Source organism: Centrocercus urophasianus, unplaced genomic scaffold (assembly GCF_019232065.1).
Source record: "Centrocercus urophasianus isolate 14NV4802_14NV808 unplaced genomic scaffold, USGS_Curo_1.0 seq_12, whole genome shotgun sequence".
Lineage (NCBI taxonomy): Eukaryota > Metazoa > Chordata > Aves > Galliformes > Phasianidae > Centrocercus > Centrocercus urophasianus.
The window spans coordinates 55,861,979-55,886,849 of record NW_024884364.1 but is presented as its reverse complement, the minus strand read 5'-3'; the positions used below and the strand labels follow the sequence as shown (position 1 = coordinate 55,886,849).

Sequence of the window (24,871 nt, the reverse complement as noted above, 5' to 3'; positions counted from 1 at the left end):
TCTGCTTTCTATTCTTCAGAGCTGTTCTACTTGTTGGCTGCAATCTCCTCAACTTACATTTGCCTTTATCTGGCTGGTAGAGGACCCTGCAGTTTCTCTCAGAGAGTACTTCTGCTTGCTGTAGTCCCCTTCCCAGACAGACACAGGATATACCAGGAGTTTCTGGTTCCTTTCTGTAGACCCAAAAGTATGTAGTTCAGCCAGGGTCCGTTGTATTTTCACTTCTGGCTTGCTTCTCTTATGTTTTTTTTTGTTTTTGTTTTTGTGATAGAATTGCTGTGCTTTTTTCATGCTGTTTAATCCCACAGCAGACCCATGCTGTGCTTGGATTTCACCTCTGTGTAGCTTCCCTCTGCTCTTCAAAGCAGAAACTGAGGCGGACATTCTGACTGCCTTCTCTATGGTTTCTCATCACAGTTTAAATGAGAAAGCAAACCAAATCTTGAGGGTCTTTGGCCCAACTCCTAGGAATCTGGACAGGATTTTCTGGATCAGTTTGAAGTCTCTGTCAGTGCCAGCAAATTAGAAGTCTCTGCATGCTGTTCTAAATAGATTTTCAAGGAATGTATGACGAAAAACTGGCAGGACACCAAAGCAGCTGTTGCGCACACACCCCTTCCTCTGTTGTGTCTTAGAGGGTCGTCTCACTGCTAACCCACAGGGTAGTGAAAAAGAATTGCTATCACTGTGGCAGCTGTTCCAGCGAGGTGTTGAAGTGAGAACTGTGGTGGGAAGTGCAGCCTATTGCTGGAGCGTGTGGAGCTGGGGTGGTTATGCGTTCAAGCTGCCAGCATCCCACCACTTGGAAGAAGGAGTTGTTTATGTGACTGCAGAAACAAATCCAGGGTACAGTCTTGAAGTCAGCATCTTGGCCTCTCCCACACCAATTTGGGAAGATTGGGGTAAACAAGCAAATCATTTTGTTCTTCAGGAAAAATAAATGAAAGCAGCACAAACGAAATAGGTATCTGGAAGCAAACAAGAATTATCTCATTAGAAAAAACATACAAAATTGTTGCCATTAATTATTGTCTAGGAATGCACAGTATAAGAAAAAATATGTATCAGAAATACACACACAAACCACGATTTAGAAGTACAAAACAAATGTTGATGGAGAGTTGTGCATCAACAGATTTGTGTTAGTCGCATCAGTCTCCAGTTTTGCTATGCTGCATCAATCCTGATAATAACCTTGTGGACTGTGACTCCCACACGAAAATTTATTTCACATTTTCTAAATACATGATGCTGTGTCATGTCCTGTATCAATTAATTATGTCATATTGAAAATAAGAGAAATAATTCACAGATTTCTGGTTTGCTCCCTGCTGCTGCTATGTATTTTTAATTTACATAGATGTTTCAAACAGTGAGTTAGAAATCACAGCGTATCAGAGAAATGCTGCATAAAAATTAGGAGTGCTTGGGAGATTTCCTGCGTGCTTGTGACCTTGTGGGTGAAGTATTTTTGTCTAACTAGGAGAAAGTAATGTAAGGAAAGTGAACTGACGTTTAGTCTGTGATCCCAAACACAGTCCTATTGCACAGATGAAGCTCAATGTAACCCAGTGGTTTCGGAGCAGAATGTCAGATCTGATTACCCAGATAGAGAACAATGCTAAATGTAGTTCATCTTGCGATTCCCAATTGTTTCAACCAGAATAAACTGGTTTTAAGTAGTGCTACATCAGTCTGGGAAGGGGTTATGTGTTATAGATAGGTGGCTTAAGTGTTATAGATAGGGAAAAAAAATCCCTAGACTTTTTGTTGCAAGCAAAGTTTTATTAAAACTTCTGATTGCACGTGCAGCTTCAGTGCTTTTATTCCTCCATGTTTTCTGTCCTACAGTTTCTCACTGCCTGTATGGTGGGAGATATTTCACTGGCACCCATAAAGTCAGAGAAGAGAGCTTTCCATCTTTAATCAACAGCAGGAGCGAGTCTTCAGCGCATGTTAAGATGCTTCTAGCTAACTTCCACTTCTGGTCATAATCTGCTGGGGTTTTTTGTTGCTTGTTTTTCTGCTGTTCTTCCCTTCTCCCCCTGCAGCAGGAGGAGCTCAGAGCAGTTATGCTGTTTAGAGGGCAGTTAGAGCAAAGCGGTTTCTATACCTGGAGCATCACGGTTGTGATGAAACACAGCCTTAGAAGCTGGAGGCTTTAGGAGGATGTCCAAAGGAGCGTTAATTCAGAATTATGTTTTGCAGTCCAAATTCCTCAGTGGCAATTATGTTGTTCCTTGTTCTCTTGGGTCTGTGTGGGTAGTGTGTTCCAGCTGATGCAGAAAGAAGTCTTCCCATGCGCAAGAAAATTTACGATAACATATGTTGTGTATTTCTTGTGAAAAGCATAAAAATGTTGAGAAAAGTTTCTGTAAGCTGCTACAATTTCTGCTGGCAAAACAGTGGAGAAAGCCAAGGGAGCTGGACTTCAGACTGCTGTGTAGCAAGGCTCATTGTTTCTGTGGCATTGTGGTGTGCTCACCATGACAAAAGCTCTTCTGCAAAATGAAACAGAGCTGAGCTTTTTCTTTTTTAGTTAGCAAACCTGTGTGTTACACTTAATACTCACTTTCACATGTGGGTGTGCATAATTTGATGCTCATGGAAGGGAGTACTGAAGAAATAGAAGTGTTGTGATCATGTGTGAAATTAAAACATTACCTCATTATGTTAAGAAGAATGCTGGTTGTATTTTAGTTGTGGATATAGACAGTCATAATTTCCAAAAAGAAATGGGTGGCCTAAATTACACTTTTTTGTTAAGAGTATGCAAATATGTTTTAGAGAGAAAATTAGGTTTTGAGATTAATTGAGTTTGCTGAAGCTTCTCACTTCATAGTAGACTTTCACAGAAGGATTGAGAATAAAGGGTGTGACTTAGGTTTGTGCATAAGTAGGTGTGAGAGGGTGGAAAGGAAAGAGAAAGCAAGCTATTTCCTGCTGCTAAAATGGCTTTTTATCTAAATATCACTGAAAGGTCACCTTTGGGGATTTGCATGCTGCACAAATGCATTCCTTGTAACTTGCTGAGGTCATGCCCTTGATCAGAGTTCTGAGGAGGGCATCAGAAGGGCACAGGAGATGGTTCAGGGCAAACTTTTTGCCTATTCTTGATGATTAAGTTTCTAATCAATGGGAGAAGGAAAAATTGAATCATCTGATGAGGGGAACCTAGATTTAAAGGGCAGGCTGAGAGGGAGGACTTCTTTGTGGAGGTGACTGACTAGTGCACCTGCTGAGTATATTCTTGATGGGGAAGTAATTTCAGTGAGAAACAAAGATCCTGTGGATGCTGGTACCACTTGCTTTCTTTTACCCTCCCAGGTGGCATGTTTACCATGATGTTCAGAGTCAGGGAGCTAGTGAGGGGAAGTGAAACTGGTGTTAGCCCATGGATCTGCAGTCAGTATTGAAAGTTTTTATTTGGTCACCAGCAGCGACTGGAGTTTTCGAAACTCTTGAGAAGCTGCTCCTTAGGACAAATAAATGAGACATAATTGATTTACGTCTGCATCTACATTAGCAGTTTGTTTCAGATTAGGAGTGCATTTCTGAAGTGAATTTTAGTTGTCTCTGTTGCTGCATTTTTGTTCATAACTTGTAGCATGTGAATAGTGCTTCTTTTGCCTAAAACTGTTGGAGGAGCACACTGCACATGCTTTTAGTGAGATGTTATGCAAGAGTACAGTTGGCTAGAGGTGCCCCTTCAGTGTTTTAAAAATAAAACAATAGTTTGTTAAGTGCCCCATAGCTAGTTTTTAACTCCATCTTGGAGATGATGATAATCAGCAAGATTGATCTCCAGGCATTTTTTCAAAGCATTAAATGAGCTGTTAAACTTTCTCTGTTATATTCTTTATCTAGATGTATCAATAACATTTAGAGTCGAACTCCTCTTTCATTTTCTGTTTTGGCTTATCTCTGTACCCTATCCAATGCTATAAACCAAGAGCAGTGTGACTGTAGAAGAGCATAGTGTCAAAGTAGATTTTGAATGCAGTGGAAGTAGCTTTTTTCTCCTGCTTCTTAATGTATAAGTTGGGAAAATCCCATTTCTTACAGATGTGTGATGAATGAATGTAAAAAAAAAGTAACTGTTAGGGTAAAAGGAGGCATGATCCCAGCTGACTTGTTTGGTTCTAAGGATGTGATAAGAGATTTTTTTCAAAAAAGGAACAGATGAAGCCCCTTGCCAGAACTAGCCCCATAGGAATTAGACTACCATCTTGTACTTGTGCAAATCAATCAAGAAGGGATGATTTTGCTTCCCAGAAATGAATATCGCTTACGTTTGACACCTCTCAAGCAGTCAGTAAGACCAAATGTTTGAAAGTATCCAGTCCACAGGATGTGGGGCCTTGCAGCTCAGCAGAGTGGCATTTGCATCTCATCACCAGTAGCCAAGATTGAAAGTTGTGTGCCAGAAGTGTCCTGGGTGAAGATCTTTTCTTCTGGTCATACGCATTTGTGCAAAAGTTAAAGGCGAAGTCAATATTCACATGGCAGTAGGGAGGCTTGGTTAAAAGCCTTTTCTGCACAATGGAAATAACAGTTTCTGGTACTGGAGTCAGCAACAGCTTTTCACACTTTCATTGAAGCTGAAGTTTAAAACTGCTTGCAGTGAATGCAAAGCAAAACAACACATGCTGTCAGCATCCCCCATTTGCAGCATGAATAAGGGCAAAGTCAAAGGTTATGTGTAGGTGCATTATGCCATGTTTAAGATGAAATTTGCCTGTATGTGATGATTGAATGATATCACCCTTTGGTGGAGTCTTCCAGACTCCAAAGAGTAGTATCTATCATAGCTACCATCTCAGGAAACTGTCATCTGTGTTTGTGATACCTTAAATTTGGAAGAAATCTTGCCTCCATTGATTTTATATTAAGAACATAATCATGAAATTGTATGAATTGAGTTGACTGTAATTCAAGAGCACCTATTATTTGGATCTGTCAGTCCATACAGTGACTGGAAATCATCTATGCCTGGGTTAGCACAACAGTGGGAGGGATTCATTTTGCCCAGGTGCAGCATCAGACCTAAACAAGTCATCCAAATTCTTTTTAAAATGAGAATGAGAGCTATCTCTTGGGGTGATTCATCCCACCTACCCAGGAAAATGGTGAATCATTCTCTGGAAGTGTATATGTGTCATCGCTGACTACACATAGAACCTGGGCAACGAGGTGAGATCAAATACCTGCCTCCTACACAGATTAAGTTAGGTGAGATAAAACCCTTTCCACAAGTGCTTTTAAGCAATCTTGGGTTATTGATATGGCTGGCAATGAAATCTAAATGTCAAACTAGACTACCTTGTCTCTTTCACTGTGGTATGTCATACATGTGAGGTCTTGAAAGACTTATCTTATTAATGTAAATGTACTTGAATTAGATGATTCCAGTAGCAAATTCAAATCACCAGTTAGCCTGCAGTATATATTTGTAAGTAATTCACTTTTTCCGTACACTTACTGCTAGCAGTTCATAGAAGCCTACCTCACACTGTAATTTCACCCAATGGAAAAGCAGCCCTACATCCTGGTCTTTTGAATTTCTATGCTTTTGACTATTTTGCACAATCTGTCCTCGTGATGATGGAAATTTGAAGTTTAGCAGTAGCAAAGCAAGTATAGTAACAAGTGTTGTCTCATTCTCAACAAATCACATACATTCGAGCTATTTTTACTTATGTTTCTTGTATGCATTCCACCACTCACCAAATACTGACCTGAAGTCTGTCCTTTGCCAGCATAAGCTTTTTTTTTCTTTGTGTTCCCACTCTCACTGGTTATTTTTGTGACTATAAGACTATTAAGACTGTAAGACTGTAAGAATCTGACTGTATCAGATTCATTAGAGGATGATGCTCTTCTGTATTTGCCAGTATTGTTGCTCTTAGTTTTCAGTAAACATGCTAGTCATCAGAACTGGAATATTTAGATAACGGTAATTTTCTGTTGACAATGATTTACACTGTATGAAAGATTGTTTATTCATTCTGATTATTTTGGTTTTTTTTAGGAGTGGACTTAATGTTATAACATGCAAAATCCATCCACGCATGAGGAAAAGAGCCCTCTTGTAAGTATAGTAAATATAAGCTATTGCTGTTAGGGGTGTATCATTAGGTGATTAATCAATAATGCAACTGGAAAGAATACCTGAGGACTTAGTGTAATACTTTTCCAAATCTCAGTAGTATATAGATAGAAATCACTTCAGGAAAAAAAAGTGTTTTCCTCCTCTTCAAACTTCTCAAAGATTGAGCCTTTTTAAGGATGTCATCATCTATAGAGATTCTGGCTAAAAAAATTGGACTCTTATGCCTAACTGCTGTTTGACTGTAACTGTAAGAACATAGTAATTATTCTCCAATAAGTTTTATTCTCCAGTCGGATTTAGGGGAAGGGGCTGTGGCATCCTGTCTGAATCTCTGCCAGCACGTTTTATAGCTGTCATTTCATTAGGTGCTTAGGTTTAATGAACTTACAAACCATTAAATATCAAATTACATAAAGAACAAATCAAAGAAGAGCTGTTGCTGAAAGAAGGAAAATAAAATAGAAGAATAGAAGGACTGTGAAACTGGCAAGGAGCTCTGATGGAAGTTATATTTGACCAGATGTTAGGATGTTCAGTGCTAAGCCAGAAATACCAATGATTCTCTAGCTACTTTACCACTTAAACACTGAAAGAAAAAAGAACTTTTTTGCTATGAGTGATCAAACTCTGGAACAAACAAGTTACCCAGAGAGGATATGGAATCTCCTGAAACACTGGAGAAAAGCATGGATGCTGCTGCATGCTACATCAGCAGTCATCCTCTTTTGCTTTTTCTTTATATCACCATCCTGGAATGTCAGCCTCACTCTGGCCTTGGAAGGTTTTATTTGTAGTTTTCAGTATCCCTCTCTCATGGCTGTAGGACCTAGAAAAAGACAGTTTGCTGACACTAACAACACTTCCTGCCCTTTTGTTCCATGTTCTGCTGAGGCATTGTCCCTTTGTCCTAATCCCTTGTCCTACCTCTGCAGACAGCAGGGGCCCCGTCTGATGAATTTACTTATGTTTCCCGGGGATTATGAAAACCAGGAAACTTCATTAAGGATGATTTAATAACTTAGACAAAGGAGAAGAGCAGCTGGTCTGTTAACGAGTCTCTCAACCCCCATTCTCTGACAGAGGAGCCTTTCTTACGTGTGGTGCAGTCTTCAACAGTTTGCAGTAAAATGCTCCAGATATGTGATTTATACATATTGAGTTATAGAGCGTTGGGTCTGCCTTGAGCTCTTCTTTTGGATGACTTGAGGCAATCTTATGGCTGTTAAGTTTGCTGCTGTTAAGAGGAGCAGTAACTAATAGTAGCCTAATATCCTAGTGTATGTTTTTGCTCTCTTTATTGCTTAGTGTGGTAATGTTAGAGGAATAGCAATTGGAGACAACCTGCTGCACTCTCCTGCTCTGTAAAACAAACATCAGTAAAGCCAAGCAGCAAGAAAAGGCTTCTTCATGACAAAATGACAGCAAGAGAACACAGTCCCCGCCATGGTGCAAAATCCCGCACCGTGCAACGGGCCTCCACCATTGATGTCACCTCAGACATGCTAGGCCTTTCTTTAGCAGGTAAGTACTTTCATGTCAGCTATTGTTTATTGCCCTTTCAGAATATACCTTCTACTAACATTACTGTTTTGGGTTTTTTTTTGTTTCCATTGCTAGATTTAGGTATGCATGGAGTGAACGGGAAAAAGGAATTGTATTGAAAATATAAGCTTAAAAGTGCCATTTTTAAAACAGACGAAGTACTGAAATTGAATAGGGAAGGAAAAAAAAACCACTAGATTTTGTATAGTTATGTTTATCAGTGGAAGATAAGAGAGGGGAAAAAAAACAAACAAATGTCAAGGTTGTCTAGGAAGAGTCTTGGCAACTTCCTAGTTTGACACTGTATACAATTTTCAAGAGAGTTTAGGAAACTGAAATTTATCTCCATTTTTTTTATGTTGATTTAATTAGCACTGTAATCCCTGGGGACTTCATTTGATTAGTGAGAGAGGCAGGTATTTTCCAGCTTCTCCTTGTTCACTGATCACAGAGGAGATACATCTGATTTAATAATTTGGAGCTAATAGTGGCTCAGACGCTAAATGACTGTAATCCTCTTGTTTTCCACTGAGATTTAGTATTTTGTATTTTCATCTTCTATATAATCTTGCGTGGTTTTGCATATTTTAGTCATTGTCTAAACGTATTCTGTTGAATTAGATAATCTCAATATTTAAAATCATTTTTAAGAACCAAAGATTACCTAATGAATATATTAAATATTCATAGCTGATTAAATGAAAAAGGTTAACGTTTTCTATCAAATTTCATTTCTTCCTCTGTAACCATAACTTCTGGGACAGGTTCAAAACAATGCTTCACTAATTTTGTGTTTTCTGGTTTATAGGGAATATTCAAGATCCAGATGAGCCGATTTTAGAGTTCAGTTTAGGTGGGTTTAGTGTTTTTTTAATCTTTGTGAAAATACTGTGAAACAGTCTTCTGTCTCAGTGTACCAACAGTATGTCTTCAAGCAAACTGAGCATTAACTAGAAATACCATTTTAAGATGGAGTATTTTCTAAAAGTTACCAACTATTACCAATACCTTCTTTCCTGGGGTCTTTGCTGTCATGTGATAACATGAGATTCATCAGTGACCTAATTTCAGAGGTGCTTAAATAAGGGCAAGATACTTGTGTGCTGGCTTGCCTCGCTTGAAGAATAAGTGAGAAACATTTTCCTCATTAAAATTCTATCCACATTTTTAACTGCAGCATGATTTTCTTGGCCTGATTGTGCTTGGATGTTTGGAAGTTTTTGCTCTTACCAATATGTTTGAAATGAAATTTAAAAGAGATATATGTGTATCTCAGGTGTGTGTAATTGTGTTATGGATAGTAATCTTAACTAGAATATCTCAGAACTGAGTAAGATATTTTAAATATTTTTCAGATGAATTAAAAACTACCCAGAGCTTCAAAGCTGTTCAGTGTACATTTGAACTCAAAATTACCTTGCAAATGTAGCTGAAGCAGAACTGAACCAGCTGCATCCAAGTAGATAGAATTTACCTCTGAATTTCAACGTAGTTGTGCAGAGTCTCTGAATGGAAATTTTGGTAGTTGTTTCCTAGTCACTATAGTCCCTTCCCAGCAATTAAAATCTCAGTATCATGGTAGAGGACATAAATTGCTGTTCTTTTGCAATTGCAAGCTACTTCTATGCATAGTAATGCTACTTGATCAACATTCAAGGACAGCATCCATGGCAAAATACCATTTGGTAATGGGTTTAATGGAGCGTAACTTCAGATCAAATGCAGCCATGGTCATGATATTCCCAGTGGAACATCTCTGCATGTAGGCTGTTCTAATGAGCTGTGCCAGAGGAATGGATGTGCAAGTGTTAGAGGAGAACAACTTTAAATTACAGTTTTCCAGCTTGAAGTGAGAGTGATCTGATTTTATGTTTGCTTGCACAGAGGTGAGAGTTGTCTGCCTATATAGTGTATTGGTAGACTGAATGCTAGGCTCTTTATGGCTTTATTGCTCAAGGTCTATTACATACTTCAGAAAGTGTAAAGTCTTACAGCAGCATGAAAAAGGCTATGAATCTAAATGTGTTTTTCTGTTATGTACTTAAAGCTTGCAGCGAGCTGCTAACGCCATCACTAGATCGAAAACCAAATAGTTTTGTAGCGGTGAGTGTAACTACACCTCCTCAGGCATTCTGGACGAAGCATGCACAGACAGAAATTATTGAGGTAAGTGGTAAGGTATTAAATTTAAAATGGAAGCTAACGCAAGAAGCATTACCTCCTAATAAATACCACCTCGCGTTATTTTCTGCTTTTTTTTGTTTATTATTACAGGGAACAAGTAATCCTATCTTCCTAAGCAGCATTGCCTTTTTCCAAGACTCTCTTATCAATCAAATGACACAAATCAAACTCTCCGTGTACGACGTTAAAGATAGATCTCAGGGAACAGTAAGTATTCTTCATTATGTTGCCTGCCCAGTGAGTGTGAAGCAAGCAAATGAGAAGTGATGAGATAAAACTAGTGAGCTTTGTGGCAGAAAGAAAGAGGTAGCAGCATTGATCCTAGAGAAAATAAGATGGACAGGAGAGGAGGAATGAATACTGCTGGATGGACTGAACAGAGTGGGGAATGTTGCTGTGGGGACTGCTCCAAAAGTAATGCATCCTATTTTATTGTATTGACCCACAATGTCAGTGGTGAATGTTGGTGGTGTGGCAGAGGTTGAACTTTCCCAGCAATATTCCTTTACATTTTGTTGCTGTGCAACAGATGGCAGCAGAGGGACAGTCTGACAGAATGGCGTCTGACACTGAACAGTGTATGAAGCAAAGGTGTGTTGTTGAATTCCTTCATGTGGAAAAAATGGCACATATTAACATTTGACACTTGCTGAGTGTGGATGGTGACCAAACAGTGGATATGAGCACAGTGAGGCAGTGGGTGGTGAATTTCAGCAGCGGCAGTGGTGACAGTGGCTCATCTTTCCTGGTGTGAGTTTTTATGAGCACAGCGTGCAGGTTCTTGTTCATTGCTGGTGAAAGTGCATAGCTAATAGTAGTGACTGTGTTGGATAAGAATGTTTTGTAGCTGGGAATTCGCTCAATAGAGTAATGTTATTGTGTTCTTTCTATCTATTGTGGTTTCCATAGAAATAAAAAAGAGGCATTACTTTCAGAGCATCTTATGTGATTTTCTCAAATAAGTCTTGTCTGCAGCAAGATTGCCCTTAACTTAGTTACAGTCATTTTCTTCTGGAAGATGGCAATGCGGATAACAGAAGCAAAAAAAACATTCTAGGAAAGAATATTTTTGCTTTGCTCTTAATAATTCCCCTGCCCTTATCTTTTAGTCATTCTGATCAGAAGATTTGCTGCCTTATAGAAAAAAATATCCAAAATATCCAAGCCAGCTCTCCCTTGTAATTGCTTGGGTCAGTTGGCAGTTCAGGTCATTTATGCTCAGGCAGTTGCCGAAAATACTAATTCAGGCTCAATGTCTTGCTTTCTCATGCTTTCTCAGAAGCAGCAGGGCTGTCTTCCTCTGTATTGTACTTCATGGGGAGGATCTGAGGAAAAAACAGTACCTCCTGAAGAGGTGCATTTGTTGCAAGGAGCAAAGTTTGGATCAAGGAGGGACTAAGTAGTGCTGACCTAGTCAATCTGAGTTCCATTCAGTCATTGCTTTCGGTGTTCCTGTATCACAGTGACTAAACTTGTATGTTTTGTGATGCTTTCTCTTAAATCTTAGGGAAAGAAAAGAGCTTATTGTCCACAAGTGGAAAAATGATTTATAATAAATTACACGTAAACTTCTTACGTTTCAAAAGTTTTTTACTTGTTATATATGCACATTATGAAATTAGAAGTAATTTGGGACTAGAGGGAATGGCCTCAAACTACGCCAGGCTGGACGTAAGGAAATACTACTTCTTTGAAAGAGTGGTCAGGCACTGGAATGGGCTGCCCAGGGAGGTGGTGGAGTCACCGACCCTGGAGGTATTCAAGAAATGTTTAGACCATGTGTTTAGAGACACGGTTTAGTGAGAACTATTGGTGATAGGCAGATGGTTGGAATGGATGATCTTGTAGGTCTTTTACAACGTTGTTGATTCTGTGATTCTATGATTTTTGTCTTCTTGCTTTCATGGAATCATAGAATGGTTTGGGTTGGAAGGAACCTCAAAGCCTACCCAGCTCTAAGCCCCTGCTGAGGGCAGGGCTCATGCTGCCTGGGGCCTCATCCAGCCTGGCCTTGAGTGCTTCTAGGAATGGAGCACCCACAGCTTCTCTGGGCAGCCTCTGTGCCAGGGCCTTACTACCCATTGGGTGAAAAATTTCCTCCTAATATCTAATTTAAATCTCCCCTCTTTCAGTTTAAAACCATTTCCCCTTGTCGTATCACTCATGTAAAAGGTCAGTCTCCCTTCTGTTTGTAAGTATTGGAAGGCTTCTATGAGGTCTCATAGAGCCTACCCTTCTCCAGGCTGAACAAACCCAGCTCCCTCAGCTGTTCTTCTTAGAGAGGTATTCCAGCCCTCTCATTACTTTTGTGGCCCCTCTCCAACAGCTTCACATTTTTCTTGTGCTGAAGGCACCAGGTTTGGCCTCAGTTCTCCAGCTGGGGCCTCACGAGGGCAGAGCAGAGGGGAACAATCCCCTCCCTCTCCCTACTGGCCATCCCTCTGTTGATGCAACCCAGGATACAGTTGGCCTTCTGAACTGCAAGTGCACACTGCTGGTCCATGACCAGCTTTCTGTCCACAAGGAGCTTCAACTCCTTCTCCTGAGAGAAGGAGCTGCTCTCAGTGGGTTCTTCTCCCAGTCTGTACACATATCTGGGGATTACCCTGACCCAAGTGCAACACCTTGCATTTGACCTCATTGAATCTCAAAGACATTTCTGCCTAGTAATTTTATTTTGCACTTCAGTGCTGTGGACAAAGGCTTTGTTTGTTGCAAAGTAAATAATAACAAAGTTAGTAATAAACAGCTCTGCTAATCATCTTCTTTCCAGATGTATCTGTTGGGTTCTGGGATGTTCACTGTAAAAGAACTTCTACAAGAGAAGAATCACAGGTTGCACTTAACACTAAGGTTTGTAATGTTTTTTTCTATTTAGAAATTATCAGTTTTAACACGTGATTAAGATGTAGTGTAAGTTGTCTGTGAGACAGGATGAAAATTTTGTTTTTATTTTCTTCTTTTTTAAGTTGTAGGCTACTATTAAGGAAAAAAAAAAAGATTTTGTGTTGCATGATAGTTAAAACTTGTGGAACGAGACCTTTTTGAATATGATGAATTGTGTTAGATATTGTCTCTAAAAATATTATTAAAATCTATCTAAAAATATTATTAAGGCCAGTTTCATTTTTTTCATTTTGTCCTACCAGCTCAGCATATGTATGTGCTTTATTTTTCTCATGTTATTAATATTGGAAGCTTTTGTGGAAAGAGCATGTCTCAGGAGGGAGTGAAAAAAAGAGAGTGGGAGTCTGAAAAGTGATCCAAAAGGGAATATGTGAAATCCAGTGCGCAATGAAGTGGAGACTTGGAGAAGAATGAGGACAGCAGAATGACATTGAGAGTTATGATGTGTAAAAGCGCATTGTGGTAATGCGTATTAAAAGCAGAACAGGAATCCTTGTCACAGAAGACAAGGAAAAATCATCAAGAAGCATCATAGGAGAGACTGAAGAAGACAGCACTTGCAGTGTAAACATTATCAGCACTAGAATTATTTAACCCGGACACAGCTAACCAAAACATGAAATGAACAAAGTTGTTTATGCTAAGAGGAGAGATGAATAAAGTTCAGGGCTTTTTCTGCAATGTGTTGTAAAAAAAAACAAAAACAAAAACAAAAACTAGCACAATTTAACACAGGGAGCAGATGAAGGAAGTGAGTGAGAATACCAGATACCAGGGGTATAATGAGTGAAATAGTTTAGTTTATCGTAAGTGTGATGATAAGGGTGAAAAAGAAGAAGAACGTGAGGGTAGCAGTTTCATGTTTGTGTGATAAATGTGGCTATTTTTTAGATTTATTCTTTTGTGACAGAGTTGAAAATGGGCTTTCATAACTGCTTGTTTTTATATCAGATGTATTCTTATTAGTCTGTGATGCATACAAGTCTTTCAATTGTCGCATTATTCTTCAGATGTATTAGCTGAATGCTAAGCAGTGTCTGTAAACACACTGGAGTTGGATATTTAGACCTTTTACTGTAGTCTTGTATGTTTATTTCATTTGCCACTCCAGTGTTGTCTTTTCCAGGGATTTACTGTTATTGTTATTATTTATCTTGGTTTTCGCAGCGTATTTTAAAACATAAACAATCTTAATATATCATTCAGAATCTATCTTCAATTAATAGTATATATCTTTGCCAAAATTATTTTGTGTCATGGGACATGAGACAGCAGAAATGGCAGCAGTGGTACAACTGGTCCTGTTCTTGTTTTGTTTTGTTTTGTTTTCGAGAACCAGCAAGGTTGGAACTTTTGCTATACTGTATTCTCATACTCCCTCCCACTCTCCATCCCTTCCTCCTCCTCAGACATGTGTTCATATGGACTCAACATCCATCCCCACCAGCAAGATTGCTGCTGACCTGGAAGGGTCAGGAACAAAATTCTATCAGTTCTTGCTGTGCAGCTGCTCAGATGCTAGTGACCAAGGTCCCTGGGTGTTCTTGGCACTTGCTTCCGTGCACCTCTCTGACGCCTGGAATTATCTCCCACTTCAGTGTTCCTTCTTCCATTGAGGATCTTCACATTGTTGACCAGCTAGCAGTGCTGTGCCTGATGCGCTCCAGGATGTTCACTATATATATATATATATATATATATTTTTTCACTATGACAAGCTAATTCCTCCTTCTAGTTTTACGGAAGTATTGAGGCACACACATAGTTTTAGATTGTCTTCTATTAGGAGATCTGTACAATATATCCCTAAGCAACAAGGACAGCATTTTCTTATTTGTTTTGTATTTGTAAGATCATGTAGAATTAAGTTGCAAAGATTCCTATTGAAAATGTTTATGAAATTCAAAGATTAATAGTCTTTTATAAGTGTTCCCTTGTTGATAAACAGGTCCACCTCCAAAAAAATTTCAACGCAGAGTATTTGTTGCAGGTCTGCTGAAAGTGACCGTGTAGGTAACATTACAGTTATTGGATGGCAAATGGAGGAAAAAACTGACCAAAGGCCTCCAGTGACAAGGTCACCTGATACAATTAATGGAAGGGTGAGTATAACCATTATGGCAGCTTCAGAAACATACAGATTTATTGCATGCATTGAAATAAACTGTGTTGAGATCTGCTGTCAACTTTCCTGTCCATTTTGTTATTTATTAGTGTTTTCCAATTTCAAAGTATTGTGAGGAGCAGCCTAATGGAGCTCTTGTTGCTCATATTTGGGATTAAAATCTTGGGAAAAGTTTACAGTGATTGAGCTTTCACTTGTTTATGTGTTTATGGCTTTCATAAGTAAGTTTCAGAGTAGGTTTGTAGTACTGTTAGCATACCTACCACATTGGTGAAGTCATAAGCAGTTTCAATTCTGGAACTTTCACAGGCAGCTTTATTTAAAAGAAATACCTTAAAGGATGTTAATTGAACTGTTACTTTAATATTGACTTTTTTATGTGATCTGCTCAAAAAGGCTGAGTACAGGTATAGGGATTATTCAACCTAGACATATGCTTAAGTCTATAAATGTTGCGTGCAGAAGATACTGGTGATAATTGCAGCCATACCCATGTATCACAGTCACAATGTGTATTAGGGTCAGTTTGTATCAGGTTGAACCTGTAATGGGCATAAATTGGAGTGTATATTGCTGGAGCAGCTTTGAAGATTGTGAGGTACAATAACATGAAGTAATTGAAGGACTGGATAAAATTTACTACGACGTTTCGAACTGTGTAGTAGAATTAAATAAGAGTGCTCGAACTGGAGTGTTTAAGTGGATTTATTATTTCAACCAATGATAGGTTTTGTCCACAGAAAATGTACGTGTAATATTTTTTTAAACGTGGATTTTAAATATACTTTGTGTTGAGTGTTCCCTTCAAGTCTGCCTAGAAGGGTCATCACTGCATGTTACCCTGGCACTGAGTTTTTCTTCTTTTCTTTCTTTTTTTTTTTAGACTGTGTTACCAGTTGATGAAAGTTTAACAGAATCTTTAGGAATCAGATCCAAATATGCTTCATTACGGAAGGATGCACTACTGAAATCTGGTAAGCAGTGGGCTGTAACAAGTAGGATTTCAGCGTCTGTAAAAGCTAAGCTTCTTGCTCTCTGCTTTTAGCCCAAGGCGTTTAAGCAGATGTTTTGCTGGAATGGGAACAGGGTACTGACAGAGCAGCCATTTAGGGAAGAACAAGAACAAGAACGATTTAGTGCAAGAACAAATTATTTTATCATCTGCACTATCATTTTGCATAGTAAAAGCAGCAGAAGCAAACTTTCCTCATTACGTTGGCTGTGCCATAAAGTTTTCCATGTAATTCACCATTCATAAGCAGGGTTGGTGTAGTTTTTTTGACAGAGGGGAAGAGGAGAATAGAGAAAAACAGTTGCTTGAAAGATATTTTTTTCTTGAAGAAAGATGAGTTTTCCAGCAAATGATTGCATGAGAGGAAAATGTGCATTATGTAATAGAAGGATTTCAGAAGTTGAATCTGTGTTGTATTTCCTTAATGGTGTTTTAAATCATTTGGAAGCTTTTCATGTGAGTGTTAGTAGAGGGCTCACTGCAGAACATGCATCCTTGGAAAAACTAGGCTGATGCCAGATCTGTATATCAGCGTGTTACAGCATGTCAGTGAATGAAATCCACTCACTTAAAACAAACAAACAAACTGAATAGATCTTGTACGCTTTTGTCTTAAACCCTATGCATAAATAACATGGTTTTAATTCCCCAGTGTTTGGTGGTGCCATTTGCCGGATGTACCGTTTCCCCACCACTGATGGAAACCACCTGAGAATCTTGGAGCAAATGGCTGAGAGCGTGCTGTCGTTGCACATACCCAGGCAATTTGTGAAGCTTCTTCTAGAAGAAGATGCAGCAAGGTGAGCACACGCTGGTTTGCACAGGCAGTCACACAGCAGGGATGTGGCTGCTACTGAGTTCCCAAGGAATATGTAATATTGTGATATTTATTTACATACTACACATGTAATATGTAATATTCCTTGGTAATATATGTAATATAACGGTGATAAAGCACAGAGGCACTAAGGAAAAATAAAACAAGCAGCTCCTTGCTGATTGAGCTGTTACAGCAAACAAGATTTTATGATGTCAGCATGTGGGGGCTGGGCTTCAGTGAGAGATAACATGAGTGTAAAGGTGTGCTGATAGGAGAGAACTGTTGGCAGAATAAACAATTAGGATCATTCTGCCGTCATCTGCACGTAGCAGCTATCTGTTGTTTTTGAAGCATTCGTCACTCTTCAAGGCAGCATACTCATTTATTAGATTTATTTTCCTGCAGTTGTAGGCTATGGTTTGCAGAGGGTCATTAGGAGCGGTTTATGTGTTCTTTAAAAACAAAAGCAGAATTTCTTTAGGGATGGTAAAAGAATTTTAATCTTATTTTTGAGTTTGGCTTTAACTTTAGCTATGTTTGAATGCCCCTTTTAGAGGCCTAATTAAGCCTGACTTTAACTAAAAATAAAGCTATTTAGTGGTCTCAGTGTCCTATGTTAACACATTTCTGTCCTTTGGGATACTGTGAAAGAAAATCAAATGTTAATCCATATGAGCAGGCAGAAATAGTTTACAGTGGAGGCAAGTATTTTTTTGTTTTGCAGAACTCATGGCTTTTCACAAGAAGATGGCAGTGAGAGCTGTCATCTATGGAAAAAAAAATTCTGCATTATGACAGAGTTTCTAACATCCATGGGGATTTTATATGCTGTTTTGTTTTTTAGAAATGTGTACTTGCTAAGGAGTAAGGTCAGTTGTGTTAGGGCCTAAGACTTGTAGGAAAAGAATGATCTATCTTGCTTAGCTATCTTGCTACACTTGTGGTGGAGGGGCCTTGGGATGCACCATTACATGTTTAGGTATGAGTTATTCATTGTTTATTTTATATCTTTGGTTCTCTACAGCTTTCCTCACAATACTTTCAGAAGCTTTTATTCATTATGACATACAGCTAAGATAATGTAAACATTTACCAAGCTTACCCATAAGGTGCCATCTGGGATAAATGTGATTTAAGATCCTGAAGATAATAAATGGAAAATTTAGATGAATGGGGAAAATAGATGTGGCTTGTAAGAATGTGGGCACTGAAGTTCCTAAAAGCCTTAACCATAAAAAGTGACTGCTCAGAGGCCTTGCTAAAGTCATACAGTGATCAATAGATGAATACTGCATACAATTCCAGCTTACTAACAGCCCATGTGATGGCTAATGTGAACTCTGTATTCTCTGAGTTGCGTGGCTGAAAGGTAAATACCTCTTCCGTGTAATCTCCAAGAAAGATTTCTATTGCTCAGTTCAGCTGAGATAAAGCACAGTGACGTGCAGAATTCTTTTCTGCCAGTGCTTTAATGTTTCTGACTGAACAATTGTTTTTCTTTAAGGTCTGTTACTGTTACGTTAGTGCTGAAGTAGTGCCCTGTTTTGATACAGTGTAGGAAATGGCACATTTGAATACAAACTGTATTCAGATGGATATCTCAGATTTTCCTCCATTTGCTGTGTTGTAGCCCAGAGGAATGCTGAGCAGCTACACAGGCCCAGCTGCTCCTGTTGTAACAATATGGTAACTTGTAAAATGCCTTTGTATTAATTACAGCTGTTGTCTCTTATGTAAAACTGCTCTGGCCCAGAACTCTTTGAAAGGGAACATCTTACTGGGGGATATTTTGACTACCTACTTGTTTATGACATGCACATCCCCTGCTGTCTTAGCCACGTGGAATAAACAAGGAAACAAAGTTTTAAGCTGTGAATTTGCTTTAGGAAGACATGGGCTCAAATGCCTGGTGTGCTTTGAGAAGGGAACTTGACTAGGTGGTCACGGAAACAGTTTGCAAGATGAAATAAGAAGTGTCTTTTTCCAAATCATTGATATGTACAGTTTACATTGTTGCATGTTGGAAAATCAATCTGAAGCTTTTTTTGGAAGTTTGCCTGGTGTTAATTCGGTCCTACCTACTGTAGAGTAGAAATTATTCTGCCAAATGCTCCCTCAAATTATGTAAAAACAAATGGTTAAAGCTGTGGGTTAGGGGTATTGAGAATCAGCAGCAAAAAATCTTCTGAATCTTTTTGACAGATGATTGTTGTACATTTTCTTTGGTGATGTTCTGTTGAATTCTCCTAGCCAGGAGCTTTTCTGTTCAGATTTGGGGGTATTCAGTCATCCTGTATTCCACCTAAAGTGAACCTGCAGATTAAGACTTTGTTCGATGACCTTTTGTCTTTCCAAAACCTTATTGATGCTTTCACTTCTTAAGTCTTCCATGCCTGACCTTAAAAAAACTGTCCTGTAGATGATCTGGCCAGCTGAGATATTAATTGTAGTGTTGGGTGTTGATCTCCCAGCTAAGGTCTCTCACAGTTGTGATTTAGTTAGAGAGCCACCAAAGTTCTGTGGAGTGGATCTTCATAGTCCCAAGTCACCTGACACAATGGCAGTGCCCACCATTTGCAAATCATCAAATTGTCTGAGGGCAGAAGCTGTGGAAAGCTGTGGAAAGCTTTGGTTTTCACTAAAACCTGGAGTTCTTGGGGTACAGTGTGTTCTGCTTGAAAAGAACATCAGTTCCCTGGGAGAGGGCTCAACAGCAATGCTTTGGGACGTATTTGGGAGTGCTTTCCCAGTCTGGTGACTAGGCTAGACAGGAGTGAGTTCAGAATGCATGAGAATGGTGCTACACTGCTGTAGTGTGAAACTTAGTCAACTGGACAATGGAGCTCAACCTCTTTTTTTTTTTTTTTTTTTTTTTCTTTCTTTCTTCTTCTTTCCCTAGGGTTTGTGAACTAGAAGAACTGGGAGAATTATCTCCTTGTTGGGAAAGCCTTCGGCGACAAATAGTTACTCAGTACCAAACAATTATTTTAACTTATCAGGAAAATCTAACTGACCTGCATCAGTACAAAGGTCAGCAAGATTTATTTTTTATAATAAAATGACACTTCTCAATTGTGCTTGTTAGTGAGTTAAAAAAAAATGATTACTATTTTTAGATTGTATTTATTTATTAATGATTGTTACAAGGTTGATAATGATCTAGAAATATTTGTCTGCTCTGTTAATCCTCTTATTTTACCTGAATGTATAGTAGAATTATGAACAATAACAAAAAGACCCCTCTTCTTGTATGTTTTTTCTTTGCTTTTCTTTTAGCATGTTGCAAGTGATGAATGAAACCCTTTGAATATTTTAGCTTAAGCAGAGGGACAGTTTTTATACAGTCTTTTTTCTGATTTCTTAGGTCCTTCGTTTAAAGCCAGTAGCTTGAAAGCTGACAAAAAGTTGGAATTTGTTCCTACAAATTTACATATACAGAGAATGAGAGTCCAGGATGATGGAGGATCAGGTACTTGCTTTTTTCTTTCTTTCTTCACTTTGTTCTGTTTCTTTTTTCATTTTTCATAGCCAAGTTCCCACAAGCTGCTGTTCTGTGTTATTAATGCTACTTGTGTTTGTATAGCACCTTCTACTTTGAATTCCAAATCTCTTTGTAAAAAGAGGTGTTGGTATAGTTATCCTTGTTCTACAGGATCCCTTGATTTATGTCAGAATAGTAGAGATACTGTTTCTTGCTTATTGTTAAATTCATGAATTTTTTCTCAGGAGCCATCATAAAGGGTAATGCAAAATCACACCAGTTTGTTCACATCAAACTTTTTTCTTCATAAATAACCTAAGTTATTTCTTCTTTTGGCAGTAATTCCCACTAACCATGGACATACACTCGTTCTGTGTATCAGTGTTAGGGATTCCACTAGTGGCAAGTTTGGTGGAAAGGCCAACTCAGTCAGACAGACTTGTAGATTAACAAGTGAAGGACCTGCATTCAAGTAGGGTTCTTTCAACTCAGAAGTACCTGATGAATTTCCAGAGCTAAATGGTACAGTTTTATATATCCTTCAAAACACTGGCATGAAGCTTTAGATAATTACTTTCAGAATAGTTTTGGAATTTCCACAACTGTTTGCATAAAGATCACAAGCTTTCATTTGTAAGTCCTTTTTGTTCATCCCAGATCAGAACTACGATATAGTCACCATAGGAGCACCAGCAGCTCATTGCCAAGGCTTCAAATCAGGTGGCTTGAGGAAAAAGCTGCATAAATTTGAAGAGGCAAAGAAACAGTAAGTAGAAATGTTGTTGTGTCAGCTGATGTCATGTCCTTTCCTGACAGTCTGTGCTCAGTGATTTGAAAAAGCATTCCATTCTTTGTTTTTCTTGCACCTCACTCAGTGGTTCTACTATACACTGTAAAGTTTATTCTGTATTTTCTTCTGAAGGGAAGAGGAGAAACAATTTCCCCTGTATGTTACTCTATTTCTTTACTGATAGGTCTTTTCTAGTAGTTCTCTCATCCTGCTAGAGTGATCCTGCTACCCTATAGTGTCACTCTGGGGGGAAATTTTCCTCCACCGGTACTCATTTAAAAGACAATTAACAGTTGTGTAGCAATTTACTCCTATTTATCTTAAAAGTAAGAAGGCCCAAATAACATAGCTATCCCGATAATCATAATAGGCTTTTGATGCAGTGGAATAGAGAATCAGGCATCCCATTTTATCCATTCAGTTCAAGTAGACATTTCTGTCTTGGAGCATTTGCTACAAGGCAATACAGAAATATATGCTATTTAGGAATATAGAAATCTTACAAAAAAATGGTCTGATGTTTGAGACTATCATAAATGCATTGTGAAAGACATTGTACTCTACAAATGAAACCTACTGTCATGTGTAAAACCACTTCTGTGGGCCACCAGAAATTCAGCTCCCTTGGGAGATGAACTTGAAGTACTACTTTGAGGATATGCATTTCTTCATAGCTGTAGTATAAAATAGGTTCTTAAGATCTCCCTGGTTCTTCTATTTTATCATAAAATCCAGTATAGTAGAATTGAGTTCCATCTCCTCAGTTTCACTGTTACACAGATATTGTTCAGTTCTTTCTCCTTTCTTTGGCAAAATTGCACGTACTGCATCCACAACATTTCCCAAGAACAACACATGGTCATCTGGCAATCTGTGTTTTTTGCTTACAAGTTTAATCATATGTACCTGCATTGTTGAAAAGATGACTCAAATATGTTATTCCCCACAAACATTTGTTTTGTTTTCTGCTTCTGGTATTTGCTAACAATCTGCTAATTTTATTTTGGTTTTTTGTTTTTTTTAGCAGTTATGAGGAGTGTTGGTGAGTTTTCTGTTTCTGAGAGTTCTGTAGAGAGGGCTTCTGTTCTTTGGGTTGTTTTCTTTTTCTTTTCCATCTTTTCTTTGGCAAAGATGTGGTGTGTTTTAACGTGTGCAGGGCTTTTTTAATGTCATGCATCATGGCATCCCTAATTGTGCTCTAAATAATCGTAGCTGCTTTGTAGAACATACATGAAGGAACTTCCTTTCATCTGCAATGTTTGCTTATAATGAGCAGCTTCCTGGATCTCTCTAAGCATACTAGAAAGCTAAGAGCAGAACATGAAAATTTTGCGTCTTTGCCTCCGTTATTTCCAGTGCAAATCACTTAGAGAAATCAGAATCACAGAATAGCCTGGCTTGAAAAGGACCATTATGATCATCTGGTTTCAACTCCCCTGCCATGTGCAGGGTCACCAACGAAATCTACTGCCAGTGGTCCTTGAACCTTTGTAGTTGTAGATTGGGCATGGTTTATATTTTTTGTAATCTATGTCTGCATGTTATGGTGCTCAGTGCTATGAAAATGAAACTTTATGGTTCAGCAGTGCAGAAGTTCTGCTCTAAAGCACTCATATTGAAGGCTGAATGCCTTGAACTGAGAGTTTAAGCAGAAGCAAGCCTGTGTTTTTACTTGCTGATACAACACAACAGGAGCTGTTCATTTGAAAAAGCAATTGCAGGTTGGAAAGTGGATTTATGTGAACTTTATGGTGTAAAATTTTTCTCCAGTCATCCCAGCAAATCTGCGTGATTAAAAGTGTAACAATTTAAATCGGATCTCAGTATGCTGCATGGCCTTTTCTGCCGAATACGTCTTTTTGCATGTTGACTACACTGTCATAGAAAAAGATTGCTCAGAGGAATTGTCACTGAGATCACTCATCAATGTAGAGCACGAATCACATACAGTGAAAGTCCTAAGAGCTAAGATTAATTTGCTGTATAACCTTACAGCACTGGGGAGCGGTTGCTCTCTGCTCCAGTTGAGTGGCTGCCCAGAGGGACACTAATGAGAAAACTCAAGACTCACTTCTGCACTTCATCCTTTGAAAATGAATTTCTCATCTTTTGTAAAGGAGCTCAGGCAGATATAAGATCAAGGTCCTCTCTTGCCTTAATATCTCTCAAGGGGCAAGAACTGGTATTTGTTGCACTGATTTTAAAGCATGCCCCATGCAACTCTCGTGTGTTACCTCACAGACACACTGCAGAAATGAACAGTGTTGCTCTAGGAATAGCAAAGGAATTCAGACTTCCCAGATGCAGTGACCTGAGGCAGCTGTGCTTGGAAAAGAAGCTCTTCTCCATGCAGATCCAGCAGCACTTCTTTCTTCAAGCACTGCTGAGCTCAAGGTTTACAGTAGGTTCTTCTGTATTGTACTACACTGAAGCCATTTGTGAGTGGAAAAAAAAGGAGTAACGTTAAGATAATATTGAGTGGATGTCACCTCATGCTTGTTACTACATCATGAATGGGCATCACACTTGAGACAGCAGGAGCTGAAGTAAAGGCCTGATCACTGGGAGATCAGAAAAAGAGGATTGTTCTTGGCAAAGGGGAAGTTTTGGTTTAAATGAATTTCCTAAGCTAAAAAGAAGTTTTTGTGAATAGTTTCTCTCAGTTAGGATTAACTAACCCTTCAGAAGTGCTGCAATCGCTTCATCAGATACAGGCAAGTGTCCAAAATGGATCTCAACTACAGAATTAGCTGCTGTAAATGTCTAAACACAGCATGTGAATGCTCATCTTCTCCACTACCAAGTAAATGGTCTTAGTGGAGCTGCAGTGTACCAAGATAAAGATATATTTTACTTGTATAATTTATTTCCATTTCTAGGTGGAAAAGGCTGGTTTGGTATAGCTTTGTGCAGTTAGAGCTGTGTCTGCAACAGAGACCGTTGTACCACAGCCATAGTTTAACACAGTGTGTGCTCACCAGGGCAGAGTCCTTGGGTTAGCCTGATATATAATTTGCTTCTTATGTCTCTTAAGATTGCTTTTGCTGGAGTAACTTTAGTCAGCCTGGCAATTGAAGGAAAGGTACTCTAGTGGGATTTACTAGCTGAAGAAGGTTTTGTTAATATCACACTCTCCATTAGTATTGGAAAGAAGGTGGATTTCCTTTTCTCAATGCTAGGGTGACAACAATAGCTGTGTGACAGCACTGTTACAAACCAGGTCTCAGTGAAGTGTCTGTGTTGTAAGGAGAGAATGGAGCAAGCTGTCACTGCAAATGCTGGTTCTGTCTCAGAGGGCAAAATCTATCCCATACATTCTCCTCAGCAAAATTGTCCCTCTGGTATACGAGCTCTGCCCTCAGACACTTGGCATAAGGGATTAGTAAATCTGCATCCTAAGGCTTTCAGTAAGGCAGAGAAGGCTCTAAGATCATGCTCCTGCTGTGCAATTGCCAACTGGCCTTTCACTGTTGATTGCTAGGTAAATTATTGTTGTCTGCAATTAATTGTCTAGCATGCTACTGCAAAGTGTGTACCTCTAGAGCCATTTTACACCTAAAATACATCTTTCTTTTTCAGCACTTCAACAGGTTCCCAGTCAATAATATACATTCCGCAGGACATTGTTAGAGCAAAGGAAATCATTGCACAAATCAACACCCTGAAAACTCAAGTGAGCTATTATGCAGAAAGGCTTTCACGAGCTGCCAAGGATAGATCAGCTAATGGCCTTGAAAGAACGCTTGCCATCCTGGCAGATAAGGTAGGAGAGTAATACATCTTCGCACTGAAAAGCACTGTTATCTTTTTTTCTCCCTTTCTTTTTTTTACTTTATCTGGTAGTGTATTATAAAATGCATAGTCTGTAAAAAAAAAAAAAAAAAAAAAAAAAAAAAAA

At 38.8% G+C, this 24,871-nt stretch overlaps 1 protein-coding gene across 12 annotated transcripts in view; it reads left to right on the top strand.

Annotated features, from left to right (window-relative positions):
• Window positions 1-24,871, top strand: part of INPP4A (inositol polyphosphate-4-phosphatase type I A) — a 113,011-nt gene that overhangs the window by 59,700 nt on the left and 28,440 nt on the right. For 6 of the 12 annotated variants that reach the window (XM_042809584.1, XM_042809585.1, XM_042809591.1 and 3 more), the window contains exons 3-16: window positions 6,032-6,091; window positions 7,418-7,633; window positions 8,463-8,507; window positions 9,702-9,820; window positions 9,929-10,045; window positions 12,612-12,691; window positions 14,694-14,847; window positions 15,754-15,844; window positions 16,535-16,682; window positions 19,602-19,732; window positions 20,067-20,171; window positions 20,841-20,949; window positions 21,998-22,015; window positions 24,553-24,736. In XM_042809584.1, coding sequence (XP_042665518.1) covers window positions 7,528-7,633; window positions 8,463-8,507; window positions 9,702-9,820; window positions 9,929-10,045; window positions 12,612-12,691; window positions 14,694-14,847; window positions 15,754-15,844; window positions 16,535-16,682; window positions 19,602-19,732; window positions 20,067-20,171; window positions 20,841-20,949; window positions 21,998-22,015; window positions 24,553-24,736 — 1,407 coding nt within the window. In that variant the 5' untranslated portion in view covers window positions 6,032-6,091; window positions 7,418-7,527. The remainder of the gene's footprint in view (window positions 1-6,031; window positions 6,092-7,417; window positions 7,634-8,462; window positions 8,508-9,701; window positions 9,821-9,928; window positions 10,046-12,611; window positions 12,692-14,693; window positions 14,848-15,753; window positions 15,845-16,534; window positions 16,683-19,601; window positions 19,733-20,066; window positions 20,172-20,840; window positions 20,950-21,997; window positions 22,016-24,552; window positions 24,737-24,871) is intronic. The other 6 variants (XM_042809593.1, XM_042809589.1, XM_042809594.1 and 3 more) reach the window with 3 other exon arrangements.